This window comes from Mirounga leonina, unplaced genomic scaffold (assembly GCF_011800145.1).
Source record: "Mirounga leonina isolate KUSES-001 unplaced genomic scaffold, KU_Mleo_1.0 Mir_92, whole genome shotgun sequence".
Taxonomy (NCBI): domain Eukaryota; kingdom Metazoa; phylum Chordata; class Mammalia; order Carnivora; family Phocidae; genus Mirounga; species Mirounga leonina.
In genome coordinates, this window is record NW_023270852.1 from 11050316 (window position 1) to 11063766 (window position 13451).

A 13451-nucleotide genomic window follows, 5' to 3' on the forward strand; every position below is an offset into this window, starting at 1 on the left:
ATGGGAGCTGAAAGCAATGAAAGTCTTGACATCCTATCTGTCTTCCTAACTGGCATCCCAGGATTGGAGGCCCAACATGGCTGGCTTTCCATTCCCTTTTTCACTATGTATATTGTGGCCATTGTGGGTAACAGCCTAATCATGGCAACAGTGCATGAGGACGCTGCTCTACATGAGCCCATGTACCTGTTCCTCTCCATGCTAGCTGTGACTGAGGTTGGTGTTTCTGTGTCTGCACTGCCCACTGTCATGGGTATTCTTTGGTTTGATGCCCGCCAGATTGACTTTGATGGCTGCCTGGCTCAGTTCTTCATCCACACCTTCTCCTGCATGGAGTCAAGGGTCTTGTTGGCCATGAGTTATGACCGCTTGATAGCCATCTACAATCCACTGTGATATACAGCCATTCTAACCCTGTCCTGTATCATCTGCATGGGTCTGGGAATCACATTGAAGAGTGTGACATTCATGGCCCCACTTTCAATCTTTTTGAGGCAACTGCCCTATTGCCATGTTAATGTCCTCTCCCATTCCTACTGTCTCCACTCAGACCTGATCCAGCTGCCTTGTGCTGATACTAAGCTCAGTAGCATCCTGGGTTTGTCCATTGTCCTGGCCACTTTTGGGCTGGACTCACTGCTCATCATGGTTTCTTTTTTTTTTTTTTAAAGATTTTATTTATTTATTCATGAGAGACAGAGAGAGAGAGAGAGAGAGGCAGAGGGAGAAGCAGGCTCCCAAGGAGCAGGAAGCCCGATGCGGGACTCGATCCCAGGACCCTGAGATCATGACCTGAGCCGAAGGCAGACGCTTAACCATCTGAGCCACCCAGGCGCCCTCATCATGGTTTCTTATGTGCTGATTCTTTACACAGTGCTGGGCATTGCTTCTGGGGAGGGACAGTGGAAGATCCTCAACACGTGTGTCACATATCTGTGTGGTGCTTTTGTACTATGTGCCTATGATTGGTGTGTCGGTGATGCATCGTGCTGCCAAGCATGCTCACCCCTGCTGCACACACTCATGTCTAGCATCTACCTCTTTGTGCCTCCTGTGCTCAACCCCATCATCTATAGTGTCAAGACCAAGCCAATCCGACAGGGAATTTTCACTTTGTTCTCCTGCAAGAGGAAATGGCTCTGAATCCCTCCAACAGGGCAGAGACTTCGAGTCACTCCATAAACTCTGATGGTGTTTCTGCAGTGAGCAAAGCTGTACACCAGGCATTTGGTGGAGGAATAGGAATGAGAAATTCAAAGCATTGTCACAGGCTTGACTCTGGATCATGAGTCATCCCTAGCCCTTTTTATTTCACATCTTATCAACATATGTGTGTCTCTGTATGTATGTATGTGCATGTCTTCTCTAACCAGATGTGATCAGCTTGAGGACAGAGATTGTGAATTTCACTTTTTCATTCCCCTGCAAAAGTCCTAAGCAAAAAAGCCTGATAAATAGTAAGTTAACAGTGAAGGCTGGAGTCTTCATGATGTTTGAATTGAAATACAACAAATTGCTGTTTTTGATAGGTTAGGCAGGGATTAAGAATATCCCCCAAGAAAGAAAGATTGTTCTAGGAATGTGCCTTTGAGTAGGGTGAGCATACTTTCTGGTTTGCCCCAGATAATCATGGTTTACACTTACTTTCCTCAGCATCATTATTCATATAGCACTCTTTTTCCCTCCCCAAAATGTCCTTGTTAAAACAATAACTTGTATGGGAACATACTTATAAAGCAGCCTCCTTCCTGTTATGTAAGGAACCAGACTCTGTACAATCCACATCCAATGGTCTCCACCCTAAGAATTTCTGTACTAGGAGACTCTGAGGTTGAGGAACAGCTTCTTAAATTGCTTCAGTTTAGGCCTAAAATAAAATATGGACAATCTCAGAATGCCCAGGTTTCAGATCCTAAGAATTCTAGCAAAACCCCCAAATTCTGTCCTGGTAGAATCTCAGACCTTATTTGTAGGGCCAAGTAGGTCTGGTGTCACTGTGCCTGGATATTCCTGTTTTTTTTTCCTCCCCTCCCTTTAGCCTTCAGTAACCTCAGCATGTCATGTGATGGGTATATTTTTATATGCTCCTTGACCTTACCCCTCCTTCAGACCTGTCAGAATGGGGCTGGTTGTATCTGGCTATGCCTCTCTAGGGTTTCTTGGAAACCTTCCTTGGGAGAGACTGTTCTCACACCTCCTAAGGAACATGTGTAGAGTGGATTGTGTAGAGTGTAGAGTGGATTGATAGGACTGTGCTGGTTGATCAGTAACTGGTCTCAGGTTTTCAGCCTTTCTTACTTCAGGGCCTCCAATTACAATGCAAATGTTTTCCTCACCATATACAGTTACTCTTGACTTCATCCAGCTCATCAGGTGATGGTGACCTTTTTGTCACTAATTACTAGATTACATGCCCACCAATGACAATTTCTATAAAGTCCAGGTGACTGATTCTTTCTTTTTTTTTTTTTAAGTGGGTATTTTATTTATTTGTACTTAAACCTATAAACCAATCAGCCAAACTGGTACTATTATCATGATACATTAAAATACAAAACATCTTTCTACAAATACTAGTATAATGAACAAATTAACAGTTCTAGTAAAACATCACAAGGGACAGAGGAAATCAATGAAGCACATTATAGCTTAAACCTTCACCGTTAACAATTGAGGTTATTAACAAGAAAAGCCTCACAGTCTCAGAAAATACAAATTATCCTTCATCACACGTCTTTGTATCTTCACTTCCTATTCTTGAGGTTAGATTCTAGAGCCTAAAGATATCCACATTAGGATTGTATCTAGTTATCTATAGCCAGAAACACCTTTTATCATGTTGTCCATAGTAGCCAATGCTACTGAAACCTCTTTGACTCCAATTGTACCCCCTCAATGGACGCAATAAGAATAATGGGAAACAGAATATCGAGGCAGAGATATATAGGACCCTAAAAGACAAAGCCTAGGAGAAGTAATACAGCCACTGCCGAAACTGAGATCAAATAATATACTCATCGTCACACATCTTCAGGCTCTATGTTCACAGAGTAATTTGGGAACAAATCCATTATTTGCTGGGTACTAAAATACTTAGCAGATTGTTGTATTACACTATGGCTTTCTCCATAAGTTTCTAAGATGGACTCCAAATCGCTGATGGAATTTTGCTGGAACTGGATCTGGGGCTGCAGGGATTCCTTTCCACAGTTCTGGAGCTGATTGTTCCAGGCTTGGGGGCACCAGGTCTGACTGGTCCAGGAATGGTTCCTCCAAGACTGGATGTTTCAGGAGTGGTTGCTCCAAAACTGGCTGTTCCAGGTCTGGTTGCTCCAATTTGGGTTATTCCAGGTCTGGTTGCTCCATATTGGAAGGTTTCCGGAAGTGTTCCTCAGGTATCCCTGGTGGTAGGAATAGAAGCCTGGGTATTGTGTGGTTGCTGTGCTGTTCTGAGTCACAGTCTTGCTCTCCTTTGGCCAATGGTTTTTCTGCCACCTCTTACATTTTATTCTCTTGTTCTGGAACCAGGTCTTCTCCTGCTTATAGCTAAGGTTCAGAATGTTGGAAAGTTCTTGCATCTGCTGGAGACTGAGGTATTTCTGTCTCTGAAATCTATCATTGAGGACATAGAGTTGGGTCTGAGAGAACATGGTCCTGATCTTCTGTTTCTTGCCCTGGGCCGTATCTTCCTTCCTCATTGTTCTCTCCTCTCCAGAAGTGGGTGGTAGTTTTACCCTGGGACTGGTGGAGGAGTTGGGGCTGTCCTGAACAAGCAGATCCATGGAGGAAGGAAGAGGAGAGATGGTCTCCACGTGGGGTGTCTCAGCAGATGACATTTGCAGGGACACATAATTTTCTTCAGGCCCATAAATCTCGGGCATTGGAGAAGAGTTCCTAGAACTGGGTGCTTCGGGTCCAGGCGGGCATTGGGGCAGAGCTGGATCTGCACTCATGTTGGTGAGTTGAGGGTAGATGGAAAAAAAAAAAAAGAGTGAGATTGTAAGAAGGGCCCAGGCTTATAGATCTAGGTGGAAGAGCTGAGAGGAGTAGGAAGACCTCCAGATGTTAAGAGTTTGAGAAAGACAGGTGACTGATTATTTCTTACAACTGCATGTGCACCTACAATTATCTCCAAATAAAAAGTTTAATTTTTAGGGCCTCCTGGATGGCCTAATCGATTAAGCCTCTGACTCTCAGTTTTGGCTTAGTTTGTGATCTCAGGGTCATAAGATAGAGCCTCCAGTCAGACTCCATGCTCAGCAGCATGGAGTCTGCTTAAGACTCTCTCTGCCCACCCCAAATAATTAAATAAAATCTTTTTTAAAACATTTAGTTTTTAAAAGGACGTGCAAAATTACAAACCCAAATTTTATATTAGATTTAACAGGCATACTATTCCTCAGAATTTTAGAACGTCTGCTCTTCAAAACACATTATTAAGAAAATGAAAAAGCAAGCTAAAGACGGAAGAAATTATTTACAATACATATATCTCACAAAAGACTTGCATAGAGAGTATGTAAAGATCTTTCACAATATGATAAAATACAATGCAATTAAAACCACAGTGAGCTAGGACTTAACAACTTAGCATGACTAATATTGAAAAGACTGACAATGTTAAGTGCAAGCAAAGATATTACGTATTGCTGGTAGAAATGTAAAATAGTATGAGTTCTTTGGAAAACTGCATGGCAGAACACCTAGATATTTACACAAGAGAAATGAAAGCAGGAATTCACAAAAAAACTTAATGATGCATTTTCGTAATAGCCCCAATTTGGAAACAAGTGAAATGTCCACCAACAGGTGAATGGATAAGCAAATTGTGGATATCCATATAATGGAATACCACTGAGCAATAAAAAGGAACAAACTATCATACACACAAAGACATGAATGAGCCTCAAAAACATGGTGAGCAAAAGAAGACAGACACAAAAGACTACACATGATAATTTCATTTATATGAAATTTCAGAAAAGGCAAAAACTAATCTATTGTGACAGAAGGTAGATCAGTGGTTGCCTGGGGCTGGGTGCAGGGGAGGGGATTGACTAGAAGTGGTTAACAGGGAAGTTTTGGGGGTGATGGAAAATTTCTATATTTTGATTGGGTGGTGGGTATAAGTATTTGTCTAAATTATCAAATTGTACCCTGATAATGTGTGCATTTAGTTTTATGTAAATTATAACTCATTAAGTTTGATTTTTAAAAGACAAAACACAAGCTTATATTATGTCTTAGGTTCAACACATACAAAAATACTCTATCAACTTGCTATTAAAGTTTCTAAATGCTCACTAAAAAAAAAAGAGCTGATCTATTTCCCCAGTAACATTTCTCACATGACAATGTGTTAGAAATTGATATGCACATCTGGGTGCCTGGGTGGCTCAGTCGTTAAGCTTTCGACTCTTCATTTCAGCTCAGGTCAATGATCTCAGGGTCGTGAGATCGAGAGCCTTGTGGGGCTCCATGCCTAATGGAGTCTGCTTCTCTCCCTCTGTCCCTCCTATACACACTCTCTCTCTCTCAAGTAAATCTAAAAAAAACAAAAAAACAAAACAAAACAAAAAACCCCAAATACTGATATGCACATAAATAACTTCTAAGAAAAATATGTGCAGTACTGTAGCATAATGAATGTGATATCTATAGTAACTTAATATTAGCCAATTTTTAATATAAACAATATCACTACTTTTTTCCTGCTAATTCACAGGTTAAAAGTTGTCACTGGAGTCCTCTTTTTTGCACATATTACCTGCTGTTCAATACACAATGCAGATACCACTTTTATATATATATATATATTTATATAAATATATATATATTTTTACACTCAAGCCACGACTAGAATCTAGCTCCCAAGATGAGAGGCAAAGAAATACAAATAGATACCAGGCTAGAAATCCATAATCATAAAAATCCACCTAAAAAATGCTCATATTAGGACATAAACAGCATGTCAAATGTTTTACACTTTGCAAAAGAATGCAGAAGGATTGTACAAGCATGTACATTCACTTATTAGTCCTGGTAAGAATGGATTGTTAGACAAATTAGAAGAGTTTGGCATTTTTATTTAAAAATGTTTAAATTTTTTTTCCTGATATTTTTCCAGTATGGAATATAATGTTTGAATAAAATTTTAATTTGTAAAAGTCTTGAGTTAATTTCCTCATTGAAAATCTAAAAATTTTTAGCTTCAATATTTCTTCTACTGATTTTATTTGTCAGATACACTAAAATTCCTTCCAAAAATATTTGTTTATGTGAATGGGTGTGACTGTTGCTACTAGTTTGTCATTGTTTCTAAGCCCTCTCAGCTGGTAGAGCAAGGAAATTTATGTCCTATGTCCGTATACTCACCTGGATCTATACAAATACCTGTAAGCATTTTTGCATTTAACCATCGGCAACTACGTTGAGCTAAACATGACTTCGTACTGATGTCTTCAGCTACGGTGCATGGATCCCTCAAGCCTTCTCCCCTTGCTTTTCTGTAATCTCCCAATTGGATAGCAAGAACCTGGCTCCCGTCTGCTGTCCATTTACTTAGGTGTTCAATTCCAGCACACATAGTGTTGGTAGAACTGCTGACCACACTGCCATGAGAAATTACTTCATCAAGCAGAGTAGAGCATTTATTGTTCCTCCTTTTGTCTTTAGTCTTACAGACTCCAGCAGTTTGCAAGGTTACTTAGGTCAGCAACTCCCCCCCACCACCCCCCATCCTGCACTCATATCCTTCAGCCCAGTACACATCTCCTTCAGTGCAGGTGTTTCATAGTTTGTAATAGAATTCTACTTTTTCGCCATATTCTGCAGCCCATCCTGGGAATCCCTGATGTCCTAAGTGATTTTTAAAATTAACATACGTTATAGTTCACTCTGTGCTGCTATAAAGTGCTATGGGTTGTGGCAAATGCATAGTGTTGTTTATGCACCCTTTCGGTATTACGGAATGATTTTACCACTCTAGAGAATCCTCTGTGCTTCACCAAATCAACACTCCACTTTCTCAAATCCTTGGTTGTCACTGATTAGTTTATTCTCTTTCTAGTATTGCCTTTTTCAGAATTTCATATAAATGAAAGCAAACGTAGATTTTTAAGGCTGGCTTCTTTCATTTAGCAATGCACATTTAGGATTCAGCTATGTCTTTATGTATCTTGATATCTCATTCCTTTTTAATTTCTGAATAGTATCACATCATCTGGATGCACCACAATTTTTTTTAATCCATTTACCTGATGAAGGACATCTTTGTTGCTTCAACTATTCTCTGTCTTTGCTTTTTTTTTGCTTATTATTTGCAAAAAGGTTCTCAGGTGCCTGACTGGAATTAGATCCCTTCTTCTGTAGCAGCAGCCTGGGCTCTCTTCCACTTGAACTAGTACAATCCACTTAACATCTCTAAAAAATTGATATTCAATCCTACTTCCTCTTGTATACCTCATTTAAAATAATTATAAAAGGGTCAAAAAACCACCTTCTGAATTTTATGAGGTACAAGCACATTTAGTAGAGTCATTTACATTCTAGGCACTGAGTAACTTATGCAAAAATGTTTAAGATTAGCCAAAAAACTTTCCAAAAGGCAAATCTATTTTGAAATCTAAACATACCACGTCATTTCTTAAGTCATGAAGCCCTCACATATACACACGTGCACACGTACACAGAGGAAAGAACAATTTTGTCCAGGGAAAGGAAACTGAAAGGTTGAACAAAGAATAAGGGTAGACTTCTTCATTTAATCCTCATTTGGCTTCCACTTAAGTATTGGCAGCTGTCTAGGAGTTCGGTGACTATAACATTCAGTTGATAGAAAGCTTTCACTAAGATTATTTCATTCTCAACAGCCACTGGGAAGGCAGCATGCAGAGTCATGACCCACGCAAGCCTATGGGCTTGGAGTCAATGCATGCCTTGTTTTCCATTACTTAGCCTGCATTTTATAACCCAGACAGTTAGCCAGACCATTCACTGGTCATCCAAAAACTTATTTTGCCCAAGAATTCCTCTTTGTGTTTCCAAACTCTAGTTTCTTTATAACCAAAATATTTCTACTCTCTTCTACAGCTGACCTTAATTTTACAGTTATAGAAACACAGGCCATGGGTTTGAATAGTCTGCTAGGGCTGCCATAACAAAGTACCACAGACTGGGTGGCTCAACAACTTACTTTCTCACAACTCTGGAGGCCTTGCACAATTTCTCACCATTCTGGTTTCTTTTGAGGCCTCCCTCCCCTGGCCTGTAAATGGCTGTCTTCTCCCTGTGTCATCACATGGTCTTCCTGCTGTGATTGTGCTTATCTGTGTCCTAATTGACCCTTCTTCACAGGACACCAGTCATATTGGATTAGAGCCCATCCTAATGACCTCATTTTAACTTAATTACCTCTTTAAACACCCTATCTCTAAATACAGTTACATGCAAAGATACTGGGGGTTAGAATTTTTACATATGAATTTGCAGGGGACACAATTCAGCCCATGACACTGGTAGATCTCATTGTCCTGAGTTGAATTTTGTTCTGTCACCTCCCATCTCAGAAACCCACCCTCCCATCTGGGGAAGTCTTTAAGGGGCAGTGGGAGTATCTGTGTGTGTGAGCAATTACCATCTAGCCACCCTAATTCTTATTCTCAAGGGCTGATGTTCCCATCCATAATCCACAGTGTAACTTTGGAAGAGAGATGAAGAAGAGAATTCACATAAACTGAGCACCTCGGTTTGCAAGCTTATGTCTTTTACATCCTGTGTTTCATTGAAAACTCTCAGCCTTATGAGATGGGTATTATTATCCCAGTTTTAGAAATCCAAAAAATGAACTCAGAGTTTAATTAGTTGGTCAAAAAGTCACACAATTAGTAATGAAAAAAAGAGTGATTATTAATGGTGCCAAGTGCTCCTCTTGAAAATCTGGCATAATCCGAAGACTTATTTTCCCCTCATGATGTTTTGGGAGATTCTCAAGCCTGTACTATCCATGGAAAGAAAAGTCATTTTCTTCTTGTTCTTGTTCTTGTTCTTGTTCTTCTTGTTCTTGTTCTTGTTCTTCTTGTTCTTGTTCTTGTTGTTGTTGTTGTTGTTGTTGTTGTTGTTGTTGTTGTTGTTCTTCTTCTTCTTCTTCTTCTTCTTCTTCTTCTCCTCCTCCTCCTCCTCCTCCTCCTCCTCCTCGTCGTCTTCTTCTTTTAATTTTAGTTAACATTCAGTTCAATATTGGTTTCTGGAGAAGAATTCAGTGACTCATCACTTACATATAATACCCAGTGCTCATTGCAACAAGTGCCCTCTTTGATCCATATTCCTACACATTTCCTTGACTTTTTTTTTAATATTTGGATTTCCTGGTCCTGATTTCCCCTGTTCTGAGATTGCATGTGCCTCCCATTCTGCAATTTATTTCCCTACACCACCTGATCCACGGTTTTCTGGAGAAACATGCTAACTTCTAGGCTCTGGTAAAGAAGGGGTAAAATAAGGGAGGAAAGGATATCAGTGGAGAAAGACATCCTTCCCCACTTGTTCTCTGCCTTTCACATTGTAATCCTCCCCCTCCCCACTACACTCCCACTGAAGCCCTGCCTATTTTGATTCAAATCTAAGTCAGTCTTCATACCGGCCACCTGCACTATGGGTTCAGTAATTAGAAGTTGTGACCACAATTATAGCTGCCTTTCAAACTGTTATTTCTGAGATCCAATCTCGTTTCCACAAAATAATGACCAGGAAGGTCATATTCCTTCTATCAGAGCCTTTTCTGGTACAGAATTCATGATGCCAAAAGGAACTTACCCCTAAAAATTTGAACCACATTAAGGACATTAAGGTTTTAAAAAAACAAAACAAAACAGTCTACTCTGGTCAGAAAAATGAGTTCCTATTCCCACAAATATTATATGTAGACTCACTTGAAATTTTAATTCTAAACACTAAAGGACCTCTAGCATGATGGGAGCCTTATTCTAGCTGTGGGGGACCTAACTAACCATTCCACTCCAATCTTCAGATTGCATGTGTTCATTTGGTCTGCGGCAATCATGTTGATTAGGTAAACTGGAATAGCCAAGAAACTTGATCTGTATCTGTCCTCCCTGGAAGATTTGCCACTTTTTTTGCAAGAGAAAATTGGAGCATATCTATGCAGTAGGGTGAGCCAGTGCAGTGGACCTAGAGTTTACCTGGATGTCTGAGTGAAGCTGCCTACGAGAATGGGTGGTAGGGGTAACAAGTAAGGAATTTCTTCAAACTTATTTAACTGGGCCATGGGAGAAAAATTATCCAGAAAGGAAGATGAAACTTAAATCTTTACTCAATTAATGAAGCTCATCCCACTGCTGGTAAATGTGCTGGAATTTAATCAACTCAGATCCACATCTCTTTTGGATAGAACATTTGAGGCTAGGTCCTCCCAGACAAAAATTTGCAAAAAGCCAAGAACATGTCATTATGCCTTAAAAATATGATGGGGTATTATTGTACAGTCCACATTTCTCATTCTGACTATACTGTCCCCATAAGCTTGTGACTCTTAACTCCTGAGTAATTCAGCAAATCCATTCTTTCATCTTAAACACATATTTCTTTGGGAAAGGAAGTGGATAATTCCCAGGTGGATCTGCTTAGTCTTTTTTTTTTTTTAATGTTTTATTTATTTATTCATGAGAGTCAGAGAGGCAGAGGCAGAGGGAGAAGCAGGCTCCCCGCCTAGCAGGGAGCCCGATGCGGGACTCGATCCCAGGACCCTGAGATCACGACCTGAGCCAAAGGCAGACGCTTAACCATCTGAGCCACCCAGGCGCCCTGCTTAGTCTTTACACTGTAAATGATGGGGTTCATCACAGGAGGTGCCAACAGGTAGAGATATTGGCCGTGATAACGTGGACCAGTGGAGAGGCATGCTTGGCAAATCGATGAGTCATAGAAATTCCAACCATGGGAACATAAAGGACCAGAACAGCCAGAATGTGGGATAGATAGTTATTGAGGGCTGGGAACCGCTCAGTCCAGGAAACTGTGCCCAAGATACTTTTCAGGATGAATGTGTAGGAGAGCACAATGAGCAGAGGGTCCATCACAATAATGAGCAAAACCAGAGCAAATCCATACCAGCTCTTGACCTGGATGTCAGCACAGACCAGGTGGATCATATCCAGGTGGAGGCAGTAGGAGTGAGAGAGAAGGTGGGAGCAGCAAAAGGGCAGGCCCTTGAGTAGGAAAAGGGAAGGGAGAACAGCCAGAACACAGCGGCAAATGATGGCTAACCCGATCCTGCCAATGACTTTACTGGTGAAGATGGTGGCATAATCGTGGGGGCGGCAGATGGCCACATAGCGGTCAAAGGACATGGCCAACAGGACTGAAGATTCTGTGAAGGAGAATCCATGGAGGAAGAAGAACTGGGCAAAGCAAGCTTCAAAGCTGATCTTACGAATGTTGAACCAGAGGAGCTGCATGACTGTGGGCAGCAGGGTGGTGAGGGTGAGGCCCAGGTCAGTGAGGGCCAGAATGGAGAGAAATAGGTACATAGGCTGGTGGAAGGATGGCTCTGTGTGGATGACAGCAAGAATGGTCATGTTACCCACAATGGAGATGGTATAGAGGCAGCAGAATGGGATGGAGATCCAGATGTGAGAGGCCTCAGATCCAGAGATGCCCGTGAGGATGAAGTAGAAGAGGGCTCGGGTGGTATTAGTTACTTCAGACATGCTTGTTGAATGCAAAACCAAAATCTGTGTGTTCCACAATAAGAAATTTTATCAGTGTGCTACTGCCATAGAATCATTATCTGTTCTTTAATCTAGGACCCAAATAGGTGTCTGGAATTGATTGTTTTTTTTTTTTTTTTAAGATTTAATTATTCATTTTGACAGAGAGAGAGAGACAGCGAGAGAGGGAACACAAGCGGGTGGAGTGGGAGAGGGAGAAGCAGGCTTCCCTTGGAGTGGGGAGCCCAACGCGGGGCTTGATCCCAGGACCCTGGGATCATGACCTGAGCCAAAGTCAGACGCTTAACGACTGAGCCACCCAGGTGCCCCTGGAATTGATTGTTTTTTAAGTTTTTTTTCTTTTAAGATTTATATTTATTTATTTGAGGGGGGAGGGGCAGAGGGAGAGAGAGAATCCGAGCATACTCCCCACATGGGGCTCCATCTCACAACTCTGAGATCATGACCTGAGCCAAAATGAAGAGGCAGACACTCAACCGACTGAGCTATCCAGGCGCCCCTGGAATTGTTTTCCATAAAACCATTGAGCAGTATGCTAGCCAGAGCAGTAGCAAACAATTATGGATTCTTTTGCCATAAATTTCTATTTAAAATAACCTTATTTTTCCAACTTTCATACCAACACTATGCACTAAAATTTAGCTTTCTGCTTTTTGCAAGCCTCGTAATACACTTTTATAAATGTACATGTACAAATAAACTTACAGATACTCATTTACTAACTGAAACTTTGGTCATCAACATTTCAAGAAGTCTTCTAGTAACCAAATCAAGAGACTTTTTTTTAGTTCATCTTATACTAGACACACAGGAAAATAAGATTCTGGAGACAACCTCCTTCTATTCAGTTGGAAGTATGGTGATGTCCAGGGGTCTTCTTTGAGCAGCAGTATGGATAATAGTGACAATTTTATTTTGGGCAGTAGAGTAGCAGGCACCTGTAGAGGAAGGATCACAGTTTGGTTTGTGCATGTTGAGTTTGATGTTTGTAGGAGCTATCCAAGAGAAATGATGATTGGAAGACAGATATGAAGCCCAGCAGGACAGAGGAGAAATCCACTAGGGGTCTTGGAGTCTCTGGCATATTGAGGGTAACTGGAAATCTGGAAAATGATGTGATGATCTGGGCAAGAATTAGGGTGAGAAAGGAAGAAGGCGGAGGACTGATCCATATAAGGAAATGTAAAATTTAACATTTGTGTAGATGGGGGAGAAAAAGCAAACAATGAAGTACTGCTCAGAGAAGTGGGTGGAAAACAAAGGAAATGGGAGTCAGTCACAGAGGCAGAGAAGGTAAAGGGTGTGGTCACTACAGTTTAGTGCAGCTCAGAAACTCAGTAAAATGAGTGCTGGAAAGCATCTCTTCAGTTTAAGGATGTAAATGTCAATAGTAAGCTTTTGGAAAGACATTTCAGTAGAATGATGGGAAAAGCAGCCAAATTAAAGTGGCCTGAGGAGTGAATTAACAGGAAAGATTGGACAGTTTCTGAAGACCATGTGTTCTAAAGGGGGAGCTATACTGCCCCCTAGGGGGTAAATGCAGACTTGTATTTTTTTAAATAAAAGAATTTATATAATAAGAGTAAATGAACAGTTATTAATTTTTGGAGTGTTCTAAGAAGGAAAGCTGTGAACTTTCCCTTGAGGAAATACACATAGCAGTTAATGGGTTCCTAGTATTCATGGTGTCCAACTATATTCCCC

General features: G+C 40.9%; 1 protein-coding gene and 2 pseudogenes across 1 annotated transcript; 1 reads left to right on the forward strand and 2 right to left on the reverse strand.

The window, feature by feature from the left end:
* LOC118004204 lies at positions 1-1143 on the forward strand (annotated as a pseudogene).
* Positions 1144-3020: 1877 nt separating this feature from the next.
* On the reverse strand, positions 3021-3953 carry LOC118004213 (annotated as a pseudogene).
* A 6903-nt stretch (positions 3954-10856) lies between these two features.
* On the reverse strand, positions 10857-11726 carry LOC118004197 (olfactory receptor 51Q1-like). The gene has a single exon (XM_034995417.1). The coding sequence runs from the start codon at positions 11724-11726 to the stop codon at positions 10857-10859; it is 870 nt and encodes a 289-aa protein (XP_034851308.1).
* Positions 11727-13451: the final 1725 nt, after the last annotated feature.

Bases quoted from the DNA above. Each gene is read 5' to 3' on its own strand.
- LOC118004197 (XM_034995417.1), bottom strand. From the start codon at position 11,726: ATGTCTGAAGTAACTAATACCACCCGAGCCCTCTTCTACTTCATCCTC.